General features: G+C 33.3%; 2 protein-coding genes across 4 annotated transcripts in view; one reads left to right on the plus strand and one right to left on the minus strand.

Moving 5' to 3' along the window:
- Positions 1 to 4,654, plus strand: part of Cc2d2a (coiled-coil and C2 domain containing 2A) — a 100,783-nt gene extending 96,129 nt beyond the window's left edge. For all 3 annotated transcript variants that reach the window (XM_076864550.2, XM_076864552.2, XM_076864551.2), the window contains 3 exons: positions 633 to 691; positions 3,000 to 3,177; positions 4,390 to 4,654. In XM_076864550.2, coding sequence (XP_076720665.2) covers positions 633 to 691; positions 3,000 to 3,177; positions 4,390 to 4,578 — 426 coding nt within the window. In that variant the 3' untranslated portion in view covers positions 4,579 to 4,654. The remainder of the gene's footprint in view (positions 1 to 632; positions 692 to 2,999; positions 3,178 to 4,389) is intronic.
- A 2,821-nt stretch (positions 4,655 to 7,475) lies between these two features.
- The window catches only part of Fbxl5 (F-box and leucine rich repeat protein 5), a 43,271-nt gene continuing 33,899 nt past the window's right edge, over positions 7,476 to 16,847 (minus strand). Inside the window, exons 10-11 of the mRNA XM_076863978.2 lie at positions 14,740 to 14,888; positions 7,476 to 8,296 (exon numbers count right to left, since the gene is read on the minus strand). Of these exons, the coding sequence (XP_076720093.2) occupies positions 8,220 to 8,296; positions 14,740 to 14,888 (226 nt within the window). The 3' untranslated portion in view covers positions 7,476 to 8,219. The remainder of the gene's footprint in view (positions 8,297 to 14,739; positions 14,889 to 16,847) is intronic.

Here is a 16,847-nt window from a genome sequence, read left to right on the forward strand (position 1 = left end):
AAGAACTAGAATGATAAAAGAGAAAAATTATAGTACATTATAGAATATTTTGTAGTAATTAAATCAATCAACATTAATGAATCTTATTAAGCACTCTAAATATGTTTGCCATTATCCCTCATACACTGAAAGAAAAAGCAATATTCATAAATTATTAAAGTTCAGAAAACATGCAAAACAACATAATATGTTGATTAGGAGTACTTGTGTCTACAGTTAAATCACAAACACATACTTTTAATTTGCCCATTTCATTTATTACAATGTAAGTACCATTAAGACAGATTTTTATTCATGGCTATATCCCTGTTTTCCCATGACCTGGGAAAGTGCCTGGCAACAGTAGGTACTCAGTATCTGTTGAATGCAGGAATGTTAAAAGACAAATGCAGGTCAGTTACTTCTGTTATGAGAAAGAATAGAATGAAATTAAGAAGGAACTTCAGAGCACTTTAATTACTAAGGTGGATCATAAGCCCATTGGCATCCCTTATACTATTCTCTATATCCAGTAAGACATTCATATCTGAAATTTCATTATTAAAAAAAATAAAGTTGTAAATTTAGAAAAGGAAAGTACACCTATTAAACTTAGTGTAGGTGATTTCTCCCATTTCTGAACTCTCTTATAGCCTGAAGAGCTGATTTATCAACGCACCGACAAAGCAGCAGCAGCTGAGCTCCAAGACAGGTAACATAATGTTCCTAAATTCACATGTAATCTGCCACTAGAAGTGTAATACCAAACTTTAACAACTCTCAGCCTGGATCAATATGAAATAATTAGGGCAATTAAACTTTAATTCATGTTTACAGATACCAAGTATAGACATGATCTTTAAATCCCTGGCTCAAAATCAGGTTTTAGCATCAGCATTGTGACACAGAAGTGAATACCAGTAACACATAGTTCTCCAAAGACCTTACCTCAGGTTAGGGCTTACTATCATGTTATTATGGGTCCTGTTGAGACATATCATAATCCTCAGCTTAAATATGCTTCTTTGTCCAATTAGTGGCTTGTGGAACTTCAGCTAGTTTATGACCCTAATCCACGGAGAAGGTCAGTAAGAGCTTATAAGCGTCTCTATAATTCCATTCACCTTGTAAAATAGAATGTATTCTCCCAGTTTTATAAATGCAGAAACCAAAGTTCAGAGTAGCCCACGTATTCATTAAGTGTTAAAGGGGGTCAGAGGTTTCTGTGTGCCATTTCCATTAGATACAAGTAATGTGAAGAGCATGTTAAGTTACACAAGATTAAATGAGACTCCTTTTAAAACATTATTACTAGAAAATAATAATTTACTCCCAGTTTCTCTATAAAACCTTATTTGGGATCCCTATCTAGAACCACTAATCTCCTACCTGCTTCTTCTAATAGCTTCATTATACTGCTGATTAGTCCCAATATCAAAGTGCTGGGGGCTGGGGTTGTACCTCAGTAGTAGAGCACTATCCTAGCATGTGCGAGGTGCTGGGTTCAATTCTCAGCACCATATATTAATTAATTAATTAATTAATTAAAATAAATAAAGGTCCATTGACAACTATAAAAATAGTTACACAAAAAAATCAAAGTGCTTAGTAATTTATCCATACCTGAACTCAGACCAAACTGAACCCCAAAACAAAATCTGTTCAGTGCCAAAAAAAAAAAAGTTATTCTAGGACTCCTGAGCAATGGGAAGTAGCTAGAACTCCAAGTCTGCATTTGGTTAGAAGATGTACGGGAGGCCTTAAAACTCAGCCTTGTTTCAATTTGAACCTAAGCTCTCATCTTACTTCAAAAACATCCCCCCCATGAATAGATGACACTATCCCCTACTTCACAGGGTTATTGCTGGGATTCCATAAAAATGTATAAAAAGCACTTACCACCATACCTGGTAAATAATGGTTCAATAAATGGTAGCCATTTTCCTTCATTCTGTTTAAGCATCTTATGGATTCAATATATACATTAAAAATGTCTGCACTTTATGTGTGTGTATGTGTGTATGGCTTACTATCATGTTATTATGGTTTATATATTATATATAATATATAGTTATTAGATATTATGTTGTTATATTGTTATAATATGTATTATACATAACATATTGTTTTATATATATACACACACGCACGCATATACTCTCATACATATATCAAATGGGGTGAAGGTATAGCTCAGTGGTAGAACACTTTGTCTAGCATGTGCAAGGTCCTGAGTTTGGTCCACAGCACCTCCAATAAAATAAAGTTGCAAACATAATAAAAATTTAGTTGCAATAATGCTTGTACTTTGAGGCAGTTTTAAGGCGATTTCAAAAAAAATCTATCATCATGAATAACAGTTACTGCGGATAAAATCAATATGATAATCAATATGAGGCATTAACATTAACAGCCTTACAAATATTTGAAGTTTTAAACATAAGCTCCCTTATGTCTGAGTCTAATTTATCTGCTGTATAAACCAATACAATTAATTAGTCATTTGAACTCAACACATTCTGCCTGAGAATGTGTTCTTGGTCCTGAGTTTTACTCAGTGACTAATCCACTTTGGCCTTCACACTGTTTATCCAACAAAGTTATCTTAGTTATGTAACTGCCTTACAGGTTTTTTATCCAGCTATAGATAATGAACACATGGCATTATCAATAGGCAGTAAAGAGGAAGATATACTGTCTATAAGAACTTAGCAGAGAAAAATAATCAGTGTAAAACCATGTATTGTATTTAGATAGCTCCCATTTAGCTATTTTCAAGCATCTGTTGCAGCCCTTAGGATATAATATGCTTTCTATTTATAGGTCCATTTCCCAGCCCAACAATACATACATCCTGTATGGGCAAGGATCTCCTGTGTTAAACTTTAAATCCCAGGGATTAGCCCACAAGTTATAAACTACATCTAGTGAACACCACCACATACAAAAAGTTACATAATCACACACATTACATTAAAAAAAAAAGTCACCAAAAAATAAAATTTATTTTTTATAAACAGGATTGAAAAAATACTAAAAGAAAAAATCATGGACTGGAGGCCACGCCATCTTACGAGGTGGAATAGGTACTGTACCTCCACACTGCGCCACTTCTTGCCTTTGTTAGAAAGAAGTCAAGGAGAAGATGTAGAAGATGACCACAGAGCAGAACTACTGAAACAGTTAGGAGACTACAGGGTAAGCACAAATGGCTTGTCAACTTACCCCGTGGATTCCCAATTTCATATCAGAAATTAACCCAATAACGGGTTTATAAAATCAAAATAGCTATATTGCTTCTCCAAGTACATATATAAAGTAGCATAGACTAAAATATGTAATTTAAAAGTTTTAAACCTCAGTAATTAAATAAGTAACAAAATGCCTCTGTAGTATTACAAGACCATATTTTTTGTAACAGGGATGTATGAAAAATACTTATGAAATACATCATGAATATTGAATAAAATGAAAACATCTGGCTAAATATTATATTCAAATGTACATAAAGGTGAAAATAAATACTCTAGATCAGTTTTATAAAGGACATGGTTTTACACTGATTACTTTTCCCTGCTAAGTTCTTATTAGCAGATAATATGTGGGTCATGATGTCATTTGGACAGTTTTTCTGTTCAGCTATATGTTAACAATATAGAAAACAGGGAGGGAGTACTTAATACCTGTTGTTGTTTATAGTATAGTATAGTATTATTATTCCTCTTTACTGCCAATTTATTGCCTATCTATAGCTGGATAACAAAACCTGTAAGGCAGTTACAAAACTAAGATAACTTTGTTGGGTAAACAGTGTGAAGGTCAAAGTTGATTAGTCACTGAGTAAAATTCAGGACTAAGGACAGGTTCTCAGGTAGAATGTGTTATTTGAACTTAACAAAATCTAAACAGGGTCAAACTGAAAATTTACTGGCTTAATTAAGTTAAACTTAACAGGTGTGAGGTCACACACCTGAAAATACCTGTACATGCTGTTCAGGGTGAGAGCATCTCTGTACCACTATTTCTAGCACGTTTCCCAAGGCTCACTTTCATCTCATGCCCATTCCCCTAGATTAATCTTTGGGATGAGACTGAAGTGCACTGACTAACCTAGGTGTGAGGAATTGCATGGATTACTATGCAAACTAGGAACAATTACCAAGAGGAAAAGGAATGGGCAAGAATGGGTGACTAACAGGTATCTTATACACTAATATACTATAAACAACAACAGGTATTAAGCACTCCCTCCCTGTTTTCTGTATTGTTAACATACAGCTGAACAGAAAAACTGTCCAAATGACATCATGACCCACAAGACTTACTATATTAAGAAATACATGGGGGGAAACACTGAAATCTTCAAACATCACTAACTACAAATGTTCTTGTTTTTCTTTTCTATCTCAGTTCTCGGGATTTCCCCTTCATATGCCCTATTCTGAAGTGAAGCCTTTAATTGAAGCTGTGTATAGCACTGGAGTACATAATATAGATGTTCCTAATGTTGAGTTTGCTTTAGCTGTATATATCCACCCATATCCCAAAAATGTTTTGTCTGTTTGGATCTACGTTGCCTCCCTTATACGCAACAGGTAATTTTTTCATTGAGAATTCTGCATCATGTAAAACTTATAATTATCATATGAGAACATTTTTCATTATATTGATCATACCAGAGGAATAAAATATTATTTTCAAATAATGAAATAAACTTATTATCTTTTTCACACTGTGTAAAAATAAGCGTTTTTACTAGTAGTCTATTTTATCTCTACCACTGTGACCTTAAATTCAAATGAGATTACCCACAGGAGGGTACACTATGGTCTCATCCTGTACTTTTTGTACTTGCTTATCTTCTGTTTGGAAAATGCTTCTCCTTTGTCTGTCCAACAGCATGTCAACCATATTTTTAAGACCCAGAAAAACAATACTTCACCACTTTTCTGGGGGAAGAAGTAACAACTATACACTATCAGTACTATCAGTATTTTTTAATGTTAAATACTCCATGTTACCCTATAGAAGTACTGAGCAGGAACACACATGTACACATTCACACATTTATACTCACTGAAACAAGACAGTACTGGGGGTAGGAGTAATATAAATATTCATAAAAGAGGTAGTTATTTAAAATAAAAATACACTGGGGTTTAATGGTAGAGCACTTGCTTTAGCATGAGCAAGGTCCAGGATTGGATACCCAGCATCTCAAAACAAAGAACAAAACCCTCAGATATTGCTGTAGACTTGTGTGCACCCTGCTGCAATTCATGTTAGGAACCCTAATCCATAAGGGAAGGGTATTTGGAATGAAGCTTCTAGGCTTCACTGGGCATGAGGGCAGAGCCTTTATGATGACTTTAGTGCTCTTTTTTTTGAGAAGAGATGGGAAAGGGCTTGCTCTCTATCCTCTTTTTCTTCTTCTCTCTGCCATGTGAAGATACAAAAAGATGACTTTCTACAATAAAAAAATTGTCCACAACAGACATAGTATCTGCTTGGCCTCACAGATCTTGGAGGATCCCAGCCTCCAGAACTAAGAAATAAATGTATGTTGTGTGAGCCACCCAGTCCATAGTTTTCTGTTATACCAGCCCACACGAAGGCAAACACATTCACATAAAATTAATCCATTAAAAGAACTTAATGTTGCTGGAAACAAAATAGAAATATGTAAAGCAGGATCCTTGACAACAGCACTTTCAGGGCCACATAACCATTTGTTATAGAAGCTGTAAGACATTATCAGTATCACTGGCCTCCACCTACCAGATGCCAGTTGGAGCCCTTCCCTCAGCCAAGTAATAAAAAAAAAAAAAAAATCCTGAAATGGCCTCTACATCCTCTGACACAAATGGCCTCCAGTTGAGAACTATTTATAAGCTCTCACTTTTAAAAAAATAAATAAGTCCATAAAGACAGAGGGGACAAGGTTAAGGAACAACTTTCAACTTGGCTTTTTCAGTGATCCTCTATCAAGCTATACTGTAATTGTATGTTGACATAGCTTTGCTATCTCTAATATGAATTCTTCAGGGGACAGTTCCATGACTGACTATAACAGCTAACAATAAAACAATACAGAGACAGAATGGCATACCAGTAAAGAGCAGAAAGTATGGATAAACCCTAGTTCTGCCATTTGTTAGCTGGGTTCCATGGGCAGGTTAGTTTACTTTCTCCATATGTAAGATGGGAATAATCACATTATCCACTCCACAGCATGTGTAAAGACTGCACAGAGAGCACTTAGCACGCTGCCGGGCATTAAGCACCTTCTAACTGTCAGGTGCCACAAGGCCCTTCACATAACTATTGCATTTTCTTCTGAGATCACAAAATCTAAGACAAGTTTGAACCAAGTGTACAGTGTTTCACCAAACATGAAATATCCACTTCAGTTAATAATGAAAAACAGGATAACGTATAAAAATTAAATGCAGATTCAACTATGGCCCCATGCAACTGTGTGGGGAAGAAGTGGTAGAAAGAGTTAGATTTGATCAGAGTATGCTGACATATTGAAACCAGTTTGGCTCAAGATAACCAAAATGGTTTGCTACCATCAGGCAGCATAAAACAAAGCAAAAATGAAGCATTTGAATTACTTAGAATCCCTGGGAAACTAGCAGCTCAAAGTTAATTAATTTATCAAAGATAACATTTAAGCCAAGTTCTGAAACATCATTTAACCATGATTTTTCCCCATAAAGATTATCAAAAAATTTCCCTCAAAAATATTGTTGTCTGATTACACAAGAGATAAACCCGAGCCCTTCCTTGACGACTCAGAAGAATCCTTGCAGATATTTCTCAGTTTGTCTTCTCAAAATAGTCCCTGATGCCAACTTTTCAAATAAACGTTATTAATACTCAGGGAAATAAAAATACAGTAACTACAAAACCATCAACCTTACAAAATAAAAATTTCCTTTGTGTTTCCTTCAAGTGTTAGTTGAATTAAAAAGCACCTGTAAATTCTTATTATACTCAACAAAATATTTTTTTCTTCATCTTTAGACAGCACAAAGAGTTGGGTTTTTTTTTTTTGGTTTCTTTTCTGAGTGTAAAGTGAAATCTGCCTTTCTGTAGTGTGTATTTGTCCTACTCCCAACAAAAAATGCCAAAGGCCACAAAGATCCTGACTATGATTACTTCTTTTCTTCTTCCCAGTTTTACTTAAAAAAAAAAAAAAAAAAAGTGGCATGGCACTCTTCTTCATGACATAAAATTAAACAAGGATGACATAAATGGACCTAATATGTGCCTTTCTGAATGGTAGGTCTCACTTTCACAATCTTTTTACAAAAAGCAATTAAGATAAAAATATAGATTCAAATTTTGACTACTGAACGACTCATTTCAAAAAGAAAATTCAAGTCAATAATACTGAGTCTATAAAATTGTCAGGATCATGAAACACAAAAGACAAAATATTTAATACTATATTTAATACTATTTTATACTAACATTAGCCCGGATTGAGATCTAAAATAAAATCACAACACAAAAGATATTACTTGGTAAAATCCTCAAAGTAGATTTTATTTATACATTTCTTTAAACGATTGTGGAATTTTTAAAAATCCCTCCCAAATTTGACAATATACGGGCAGCAGTGGGAACCAGGGGTCTTGGAAGAAAGCAAATACAAATAGACTGGTGCTCTTCTAGCTCACTGAGCTAACACCAAAAAGCCAATTTATTCTACAACCTTAAAGAATCTCCTATGTGGGTATGTTTGAATTGGCCCTCTGATAATTGTTCAAATAAACAAAAATGTTACAGAAGAGAGATTCATTTCCAAAAAGTGTGGTCTTTGAAAATAAAATTTCAGAAATGTGTATCTGAAAAGATCTGCAGAGCTTAGTACAGTGTTTCTATGAAGCGATAACCCCAATGACTTTAAAAACTCAAAATAACCTAAAAAATACTTTAAATGGCATAGCATTAGTGACATTCTTTTCAAAGCATTCCATTTAAAAGAAATCAAATAAGACTGCTCTCACCCTTATGAAAAAACCTAACCCCTTTCTAAAACAAAAACGTATTTTGCAAGAGAAACACTGTACAATTCACGGGTAAATTAAGATTTCTGAAGTTGTGATAAACGGGGCCAAAACAAGACACAATCAAAAGGGATGGTTAACACAAGAAATGTGCTATAAGTAAAGTGCATGAAAGGAAGCCTGCTCAGCTAAATGAAGTAGACAAAGGTCAGAAGTCAAGGGTCATTCGCCAGAGCGGCAGCAGGCTCGAAAACCACACTGCAAGTTCTGGCATCCACTGGCGGTGTCAGCATGAGGACCTGTATGAAAACAGAGAAATGTGAAAGGAGGAATTTCTTAGAGATCATATAATAGTTTTTCTTATGAAGTAGCTATTAGAAGTTTGTTCTCCTAGCAGTACACTGATATCACAGAAGTAAATCTTATAAAGAAAAATCTTATTCAGAAAAAAATTGCCAATAGCAGCTTGACTTTTCTTTCATGGTCCAAAAGGCAAATTGGGGAAGGTAAAGAAATAATTCTTTGGCAACAATCTTACAAAATAAAAACCCAAGAAGAAAAAGAGACGATCTCTAGAAATAAAACTACCAGGCTTATTTAAAGACATATTCTTATACTCTGAATATCTTCCTAGAAACGTAATTAAGGCAAAAACAATCTCATCTTTATGTAAAAAGTCAGCTAAAGAATCCAGTATTGAGCAATGAGTATCATGTTCCAAGTTTAAAACAAAATATACTAGAGAGACATAGACTTAATATGTTTTTCATATTTTTATTTAACATTTGTAGCAAGAAAAAAAATCATGTTAGGATTAGATTAAATTATTTTCCAAAATTTGAGTAAATAATGAGTAAACAGACACCTAAGACATAATAAAAAACTGTGATTCACTTACAAAGAAGAGTAATAAAATATTTGTGGATAATTATCCCAGTCACACTATGCTACACAGATACTAGATAAAAGATCCATTAAGGAACACAGCTGAGAATTAGAAAATAACAAAAAAGTTTCACAGCACATATTCAAATGTAAAGCACTCTGTATAAATGACAGGTTTCATAAAGGCAGGCAAATGTGGAAGAGTTATTTCAACTATATTGAAGTCTTTCAGGATGTCTGCACGATGAACAAAAAACAATTAATTAGTTCTTTATGTAGCCATTGTGACAACCAAAATATTTATAATGATACTATAAAGATCAAAAAATGAAAAAAGTACATGAAATATAACTTTACATTGGAACATAGCAAATGGATTGTAAGTGAAAAATTATAAAATGCTGGAGTGATACCTAGCTTAACTTAGAAATGTATTCTTTAAATTTTATTTATTTTAGTTGTTGATGGACCTTTATTTTTTATTTATATGCAGTGCTGAGAATCAAGTCCAGTGCCTCACATACTCGAGGCAAGCACTCTACCACTGAGCTACAACCTCAGCCCCTAGAAATGTATTTTAAATTTGTACTGTTTTGGGTTTTTTTTTAGTAGATTTCAACAAGACTACTATGCTAATACTACTTTAATAAAGTAATTCCTTGCAACTGAACATATATAACTTCTCCTTCCATTCCAAAGAGGGGATACACAAAAGAAAAGGGATATATAGTCACTAAAGTGTAATGTTCACACATTTCACTATGGAATAAGTTTCAAAATGTATCTTTAAGAAATGGTGAACTTTTACACATCTGTGTAGGATAGCAACAGCTTATGACTTCACTTATTTTTAAATATTTATACTTAATTTTAATATTGACATGATGTCTAGGATTAGTTTCAAATTAACAGGGGAAGCACATATGGGAATAAGTAATGGTACAGATGAAAAAAGGCTGGCCACGGTTTTATAACTGCTGAAGCTAACGGTACATTTAGAATCATTATATTACTCTGTTTATATGTTTTAAATTATTCCACAGTTACTTTAAGTATAAAATTAGATCACGACAAGTCATTTTTATTTCTTCAAAATAAAAATCTTCACTTTTGAAAGTTAAATGTGTCAAATATTTAAAATTTACAAAGCATTTTTGTTAATATTATTTTCTCGGAAAATAAGGTACATTGTGAAGCCATCTTAACCACAAAGTCAAGATAATTTTTTTTTAGTACACATTAGTATTTACTAGAAATGCCCCAGTAAGGAATGTTATAGTTTGAAACTCTTCACTCACTGTCAGTCTTTGGCCAGTTTTCCCTTTGAATATGTTTCAGCTTTACCTACCATGCATCACCCAGACCCCCATATTTCTTTGTCTTTGCTCAACCTTTCTATGGTTATAGCTTTGCCTACCAACCATCTAGTACCTTTCTCCAAGATCTAAGCCCTGCCTCACTTACCATCTCCCTGTCTTGATACTTAGTCTGTACACAAATTTTTAATTGCTGGTTTTTGCCAAATTATATCTGACTATGATTTTATCAGTATATAATTCTATCCTCAGCTTTTAAGGGAGAAATATGAGACAATAAGACTCAATTTTCCAAGCTAAAACACCCAAAAATTCTTCAAAATGTCTACATTTTTAAAAGAGACTGGCTCTTTCTATGTTGATCAGGTTGGCCCCAAACTCCTCAGCTCAAGAAAGCCTCCAACCTCAGCGTCCCAAACCGGTAGGACTATAGGTATTGTCGGCTACACTTATCTATGTGCCCCCCCCCTTTTTTTAATGGCAGAAAGTTAAAGAAGGAAATTTCATACTGAATCCAACAGTGGAAAAATCAGAAACAATGGCTGAAAGCAAAGTTTCAAGGAAAAAATGTAAACAGGAGCCTCCATGGGGCAATGGGACCAAGAAAACTATTCTCCTAGAGACTCATGCCTATCCAGACACTAGAGAGCGGTACCACCCTACCCCAAAGATACAAGGGCCTAGCATCCTCAGTTTCCACCCTGTCTACCTGGGTCACTCCGCCCTCAAAGTCTAAGGCATGGTGGGGGGAAAAGGAAGAATAATGTAAACATAAAAATCTGTGCCCTGGATTAAGTGAAATGCCAACACAATTGTGATGTCAGCTCATCACAAAACAAAATTCTTGCTGACAATGATATAAAATGCACCAATTCCTTACTATATGTACTAGAATATAGTTCAGTGAAATTCTAAATGATAAAGAGAGGAAATTAATATACTGGTGTTTTCAAATGTAAAAGTAGTCTCTATCTTGGGAATCTTATAGGTACATAATCACTAACATGTTAAATGCCTCATAATTACAAAAGTATCATAAGGTCATTAACAGAGCAGTTATTGATATCTGATCCTAATGATCCATGAAAGTAATAGTATTTTCCAAAGCATTTTACTGTGAAGATCAAAGTAAAAGTGAAGACACCTCTGTTTAAAACCTAGTCTCAAACTGTAGAAGACAGGGAAGAATAGCAATGCAACTGTGAGCAAGGTTAATATAACAAGCATCACAGAAGGCCTGCTGAGAAAAGAAAACACATGGACAACAGAAAAAGTAAGGCAGCATCAAAAAGAAATATAACTAGGATACACTGAATTGCCAAGTACCTCAGGTAGACAGCTAACTATACTTGAGAGATACTAACAATTCTAATGAGAGTTCCCTTTAAATATCTGACTCATCCAGGGCAAATTTCCAACCTCTTTGTAGGAGAAAATCCAAATGGTTATAATATATAGGGCTAAACTACATAAAGAATAACATTATTTAATGATTATGTATCAAGTAAAATTTAAAATGTGTGGCAAAGAATAACTTTTGGAAGAAAACATTTTAAATATTAGATGAAGGTAGCTATTATTTCCCAAAGTTTTTACTACAGAATGGATTTATCTTTCCTAGGTTTTAAGTACTATAACTTATGCTATACATCTGCACTTACCTTCACTTACCTTTAATTCCTCTTTAACTTAAATTAGAAATGTAAAAAAGCAAATCATCTGAAACTGTATCACCTCCAAAACTATGAGCTAATCTATCTTAATTCATAAACTATACATACATTGAAATATGAATCAGTATAAGTCTATTTGCTATCATTTTTCAAATGTTCTTCAGAGTTCTAAATTATGCCATTCCAATTAACACTTCTTAAAAGATAAAGAATTTTGTAGGTGTTATGGCTAAGAATCTTTTAAATTCAAACCAATTAACAGATTTAAAAGCCATGAAGAATCACTGGAAGAACTGAAATTTGCATCTTATAGCAGTACTTTTAATTTTGGTAGAGTAGTTATTGCTTGAATATCTGATAACGATCTTCAAAATTTGCTAGTGCTAGTGCTTAGGAAACAGACCATTCTGCTTTAATTATCACTTACTGATATGAATAATGTTCATCAATATTCTTTTAGCTACTTACAGATTTTAACTAAATACAATTTTGGTTAAAAGTTACTTTCAAATATTTAAAATATGATCTGTCACCTAAATGTTTTCGTGTTATTCTATAACACTATATCTTAAAACACACTGGCTGCTTTCAGAAATAGTAAATAAAAAGCTCCCCTCCTGCATTTACTAAAATAATTAGTGTATAAGCTGAGCTGTTTTAAAAGACACTGTGTGTCAAGACATCTTGCAAAATGAATACAATTCCAATACTTTCTAGTCACCCTGTGAGCTAGATTTCCATTTCTCTCAAGTCATGCTTTAACAAGTCATAAAAGAAAATTTAAATCTGAACAATTCAAGCACTACCATTACCTTTCTTATCTTCCAAAGTCAATCATTTGTTGAAAAAATTACCAACTATTTATAAAATTTTTTTCACTGAACAGAAAGAATATAGCAGCTACTTTGGAACACTATAGTAGTTATATATTCAAAATAAATTAAGATAAAAAGAATATTGACACAGTACAGTAGACTTTAAGCATTAAATACATCCTATCATTTAAATTATTTCAAGAAGTTTAAAAAGGCATAAACACAAAAAGGCAGATAATAAAAATTAACGAAACCTAATACTTCACAACTCCAAACATTTATATAGCCAAAAATAAATGTAACAAATAAGGTTGTGAGATTTATTCCCAACCCCTGAATAAAGTGTTTTTCTTTTTTTTTTAATTTTTATTGTTGGTTGTTCAAAACATTACATAGTTCTTGACATATCATATTTCACACTTTGATTCAAGTGGGTTATGAACTCCCATTTTTACCACGGATACAGATTGCAGAATCACATCGGTTACACATCCACTGATTTACATATGCCATACTAGTGTCTGTTGTATTCTGCTGCCTTTCCTATCCTCCACTAACCCGCTCCCCTCCCATCCCCTCCCATCTTCTCTCTCTACCCCATCTACTGTACTTCATTTCTCCCCCTTGTTAAAGTGTTTTTCTTACAAGAAATAACTGCTTACTGATTATTTTGATAATATGCCCTACAAGTAGAAAGTACATTGAAGCTTCAATAACATAACTTAGTTTATATTTAAAAAAAAAAAAATCCCTTCTCAACCCCTTTTTGTCTACAAGGGTAACTGCTTCGTCACATCAACATACTCTGCTTTTATAGGCTTAGCAACCTGCAACAAAAATAACATCATTTTCACTGCTTCTTGATTGTATACTAAAGCAAGAGAGCAAAGATATGCTCCAACTTAATGCTAAATATCAAGAACTCCATATCCTGCAAAACAATGTGATTCCAGGAATAGAAGAACTAAAATTCCCATCTCTTATATATAAGAAAAAAGTAATTTCTGAGAAATAGCAACTTGTTAACTCCTCTACTTTGTCACTACTCTCTCTAGTTTTCCTGGCTCCTGTCAATTGTTCTGTGTGACAAAAACTCAGTTGATCTTCCTGATCTATTACAATGAACTGGGTTCTCAAAGGCAACAGTATGTGGTATAAAAAGATAGATTAATAGCAGAATCTGAGTGATCTAAATTTTCTTCCAGTTATAAACATAGGAGGTTCACTTGTTTATTAATAATTGAAGGGCAGCTTTTTATGCTTCTGGGAAATTAGCCTCTACCAAGGATGTATCAGTGCCAAAATGGCACTGGGTATACATTAAACAGGCCCACTATAGGGTAGGATAGGCTTCAAACAAACAAATTATGAAATATTTATCTGATGACATTTAAAAGTAGGTTCAGGAATCAATTTCCAAAATACTATGAAAACTTCAGTCATATCTAAAGCATCTCAGCATTTTCTTCACCCCATATACTATGCCCCTGTCAATCTTCACTGAAATTTACCTGGAACCAGACCCCGAATTCCTAAAAAGTTGATATTGCTAAGGCCCTCCTTAATATACTAGACTAAATAAATCTGTCTTACAAGAAAAATGAGTGTATCATCAGTGAATCTTAAAAGATCAGTGTAAGTTTTAGATACACTAAGAAATCAGTGTTTCTAAAACATCAATACCTCTAAATTGTTAGTGAAAGCTACAATACCAGAAGAATTTTCAAATTTTTATAAGAATTTTAGTATTTCCACAATAACTTATCATTTGTAAATAATTAATCTATTATATGCATCAAAAGCCTAGCAGAATAGATACTTGAAACATCTATCTCACAAGAAAAACTTACCTTTCTAGAAGTTAATTAATGAAAATCTGTGATTGTTTAAAATGTTATCAAATTTAAAGGACTAAATCTGAAAGTAAAACAATTTGAGTAATTAGGAATCTACAAATAGAAACCATAAAATAGAAACCATAAAAAGTATTAGAATGGCTAGAATTTTAAAAAATCAATTCCTTCAAAATTATCTCATTGTTAAAATGCATTACCGTTAATGTTGTCACAGTAGTAAAAGTATTCATCATTTAGAGAAGGACATGCTGAGACCAAATCCTGAAGGCCTGCACCAGTTACAGTAAGACAGCCAGAGAGATTAAGGTGCTCCAAGTAAGGCAGCCCTCCTCCCAGAGTCAAAACCCTATAAAGGAAATGGTTCGACAATTAGATCCGTTAAAATGCTTATGCTCCTGGTCCACTGAACCACTAGTTCAGCAAACCTTTCAACTTGGGAACAAGAAAATTTAAGAATTTCTGTAAAAACTTGATAACTAACCTAATCATCAGGTAGGAACACATTTAGCTCAGAAAAACTCTATAGGTTTTTCCTAAAGAAATTCAATTAAAGAATCTATGAAACTTTTCTTTATAAGAACATTGCATCAGCTCTTATAGGAAGGAAGTACTGAACCCTGGGACTGTAATGTTCCTTTTACCAGATTGCCTAAGAAAGTAAAAAGTATCAAAAAACAATTTTTTTTTCTGAAGATCACTGAAGTTTTAAACCTAATGACCATATTACAGTTCCTCAAAAAATTACATTTAGCATATAACCTGGTGTTTCTCTTCTAGGTACTTACCCAATATAAAAACATGACTATTCACAGCAGCATTATCCATATAGCCAAAAATTTTAAATGATTCAAAAGACCATTAATTAATACATAGATATACAAAATGTGGCATATCCATACATTAAATGTTATGTAGCCCAAAGTACTGACACATGTTATGAGATGCATAGACCTTGAAAACATGATGCTAAGTGAAAAAAGCAAACACAAAATAATACACATTATATGATTCCATTGATATTATCATTCCAAAATAAATCCACAAAAAAAAAGCCCATGGCTTCTTTTGCCATGGGCTGAGAGCAAGGGAGAATGGGAGTGACTGCTAATAAGTACTAGGTTTCTTTCTGGGATACTAAAAGTACCTAGTATTCAGTACTTCATAAAAAACTAAAACCCACTAAATTTTATACTTTTAAAAAGGGGTTAATTTTAAGGCATATGAATTACATATCAATTAAAAAGTCTACTAGCATAACGTACAGTAATATAAACATTCATATAAATAGAATAAAATGAAAAAGTACTAAAACAAGAGTGATAAAGCCAAAACATATATTAAGAACAAAACTAAGGGGCTGGGGTTGTGGCTCAGTGGTAGAGTGCTTGCCTAGCACCTACAAAACACTGGGTTTGATCCTCAGCACCATATAAAAATAAATAAATAAAATAAAGGCACACATATATATATAAAAAGGAACAAAACTAAGAACATCAGTATTCCGTATAATAATTATTGAACAATATTACAACAGGAAAAATTGAAAAATGTGGAAAAAGGAAAGAGAAAATTAAGAAACTAACAATACAATGAATTTAGTAAAAAATAACAACAACATTATGCAGGTGTAGAGAAATTAGGAAGTATATAAACACCTGAGATTGAGAAGAGTACATTTTAGAATCAAGTGCATACTGAACATATGAGAATTTTGCCTTAGGAAGTATCTAAGAGTACTGAGAGTTCTGTGAATGCACATTTAAAAGAGGAAATCAATATTACATTTTGGCTTTAAAGAACTTTTTTGTTTTCACATCATAAATTGCTACCATCTCTATAGACTAAGTTAACAGCAGCAGCAGTTCAGAAACTCCATGGTTTGACAGGACCACAGTATTAGAAATAATAAGACAATACAGGGTTTAATGTTTAATAATTTTTCTTTCTTTCTTTCTTTCTTTCTTTTTTTTTTTTTTTTTTTTGGTTCTGAGAATTCAACACTGGGGGTTCCATCCTTAGTACTTTCTATTTACTTTTTTTTTTTTTTTTTTTTTTGAATTCTGATACAGTGTCTCACCAAGTTGCTGAGGCTGGCCTTGAACTTGTGATCCTCCTGCCTCCTAAGTCACTGGGATTACAGGCATTGCCACTGCACCTGGGTTTGTTCCTCACCACCACTACCCAAAGTGGAACAGTTCATAAAATTAAAATATTCAATTCAAAAAATGGCATAAAAGCTTTCAAGAGGTTTCTCAATGCAAGACAAACTGCATGGGGTATAAAATTTCATATTACAAATATACTT

The sequence above is a fragment of the Callospermophilus lateralis genome, chromosome 8, assembly GCF_048772815.1.
Source record: "Callospermophilus lateralis isolate mCalLat2 chromosome 8, mCalLat2.hap1, whole genome shotgun sequence".
NCBI classification, from domain to species: domain Eukaryota; kingdom Metazoa; phylum Chordata; class Mammalia; order Rodentia; family Sciuridae; genus Callospermophilus; species Callospermophilus lateralis.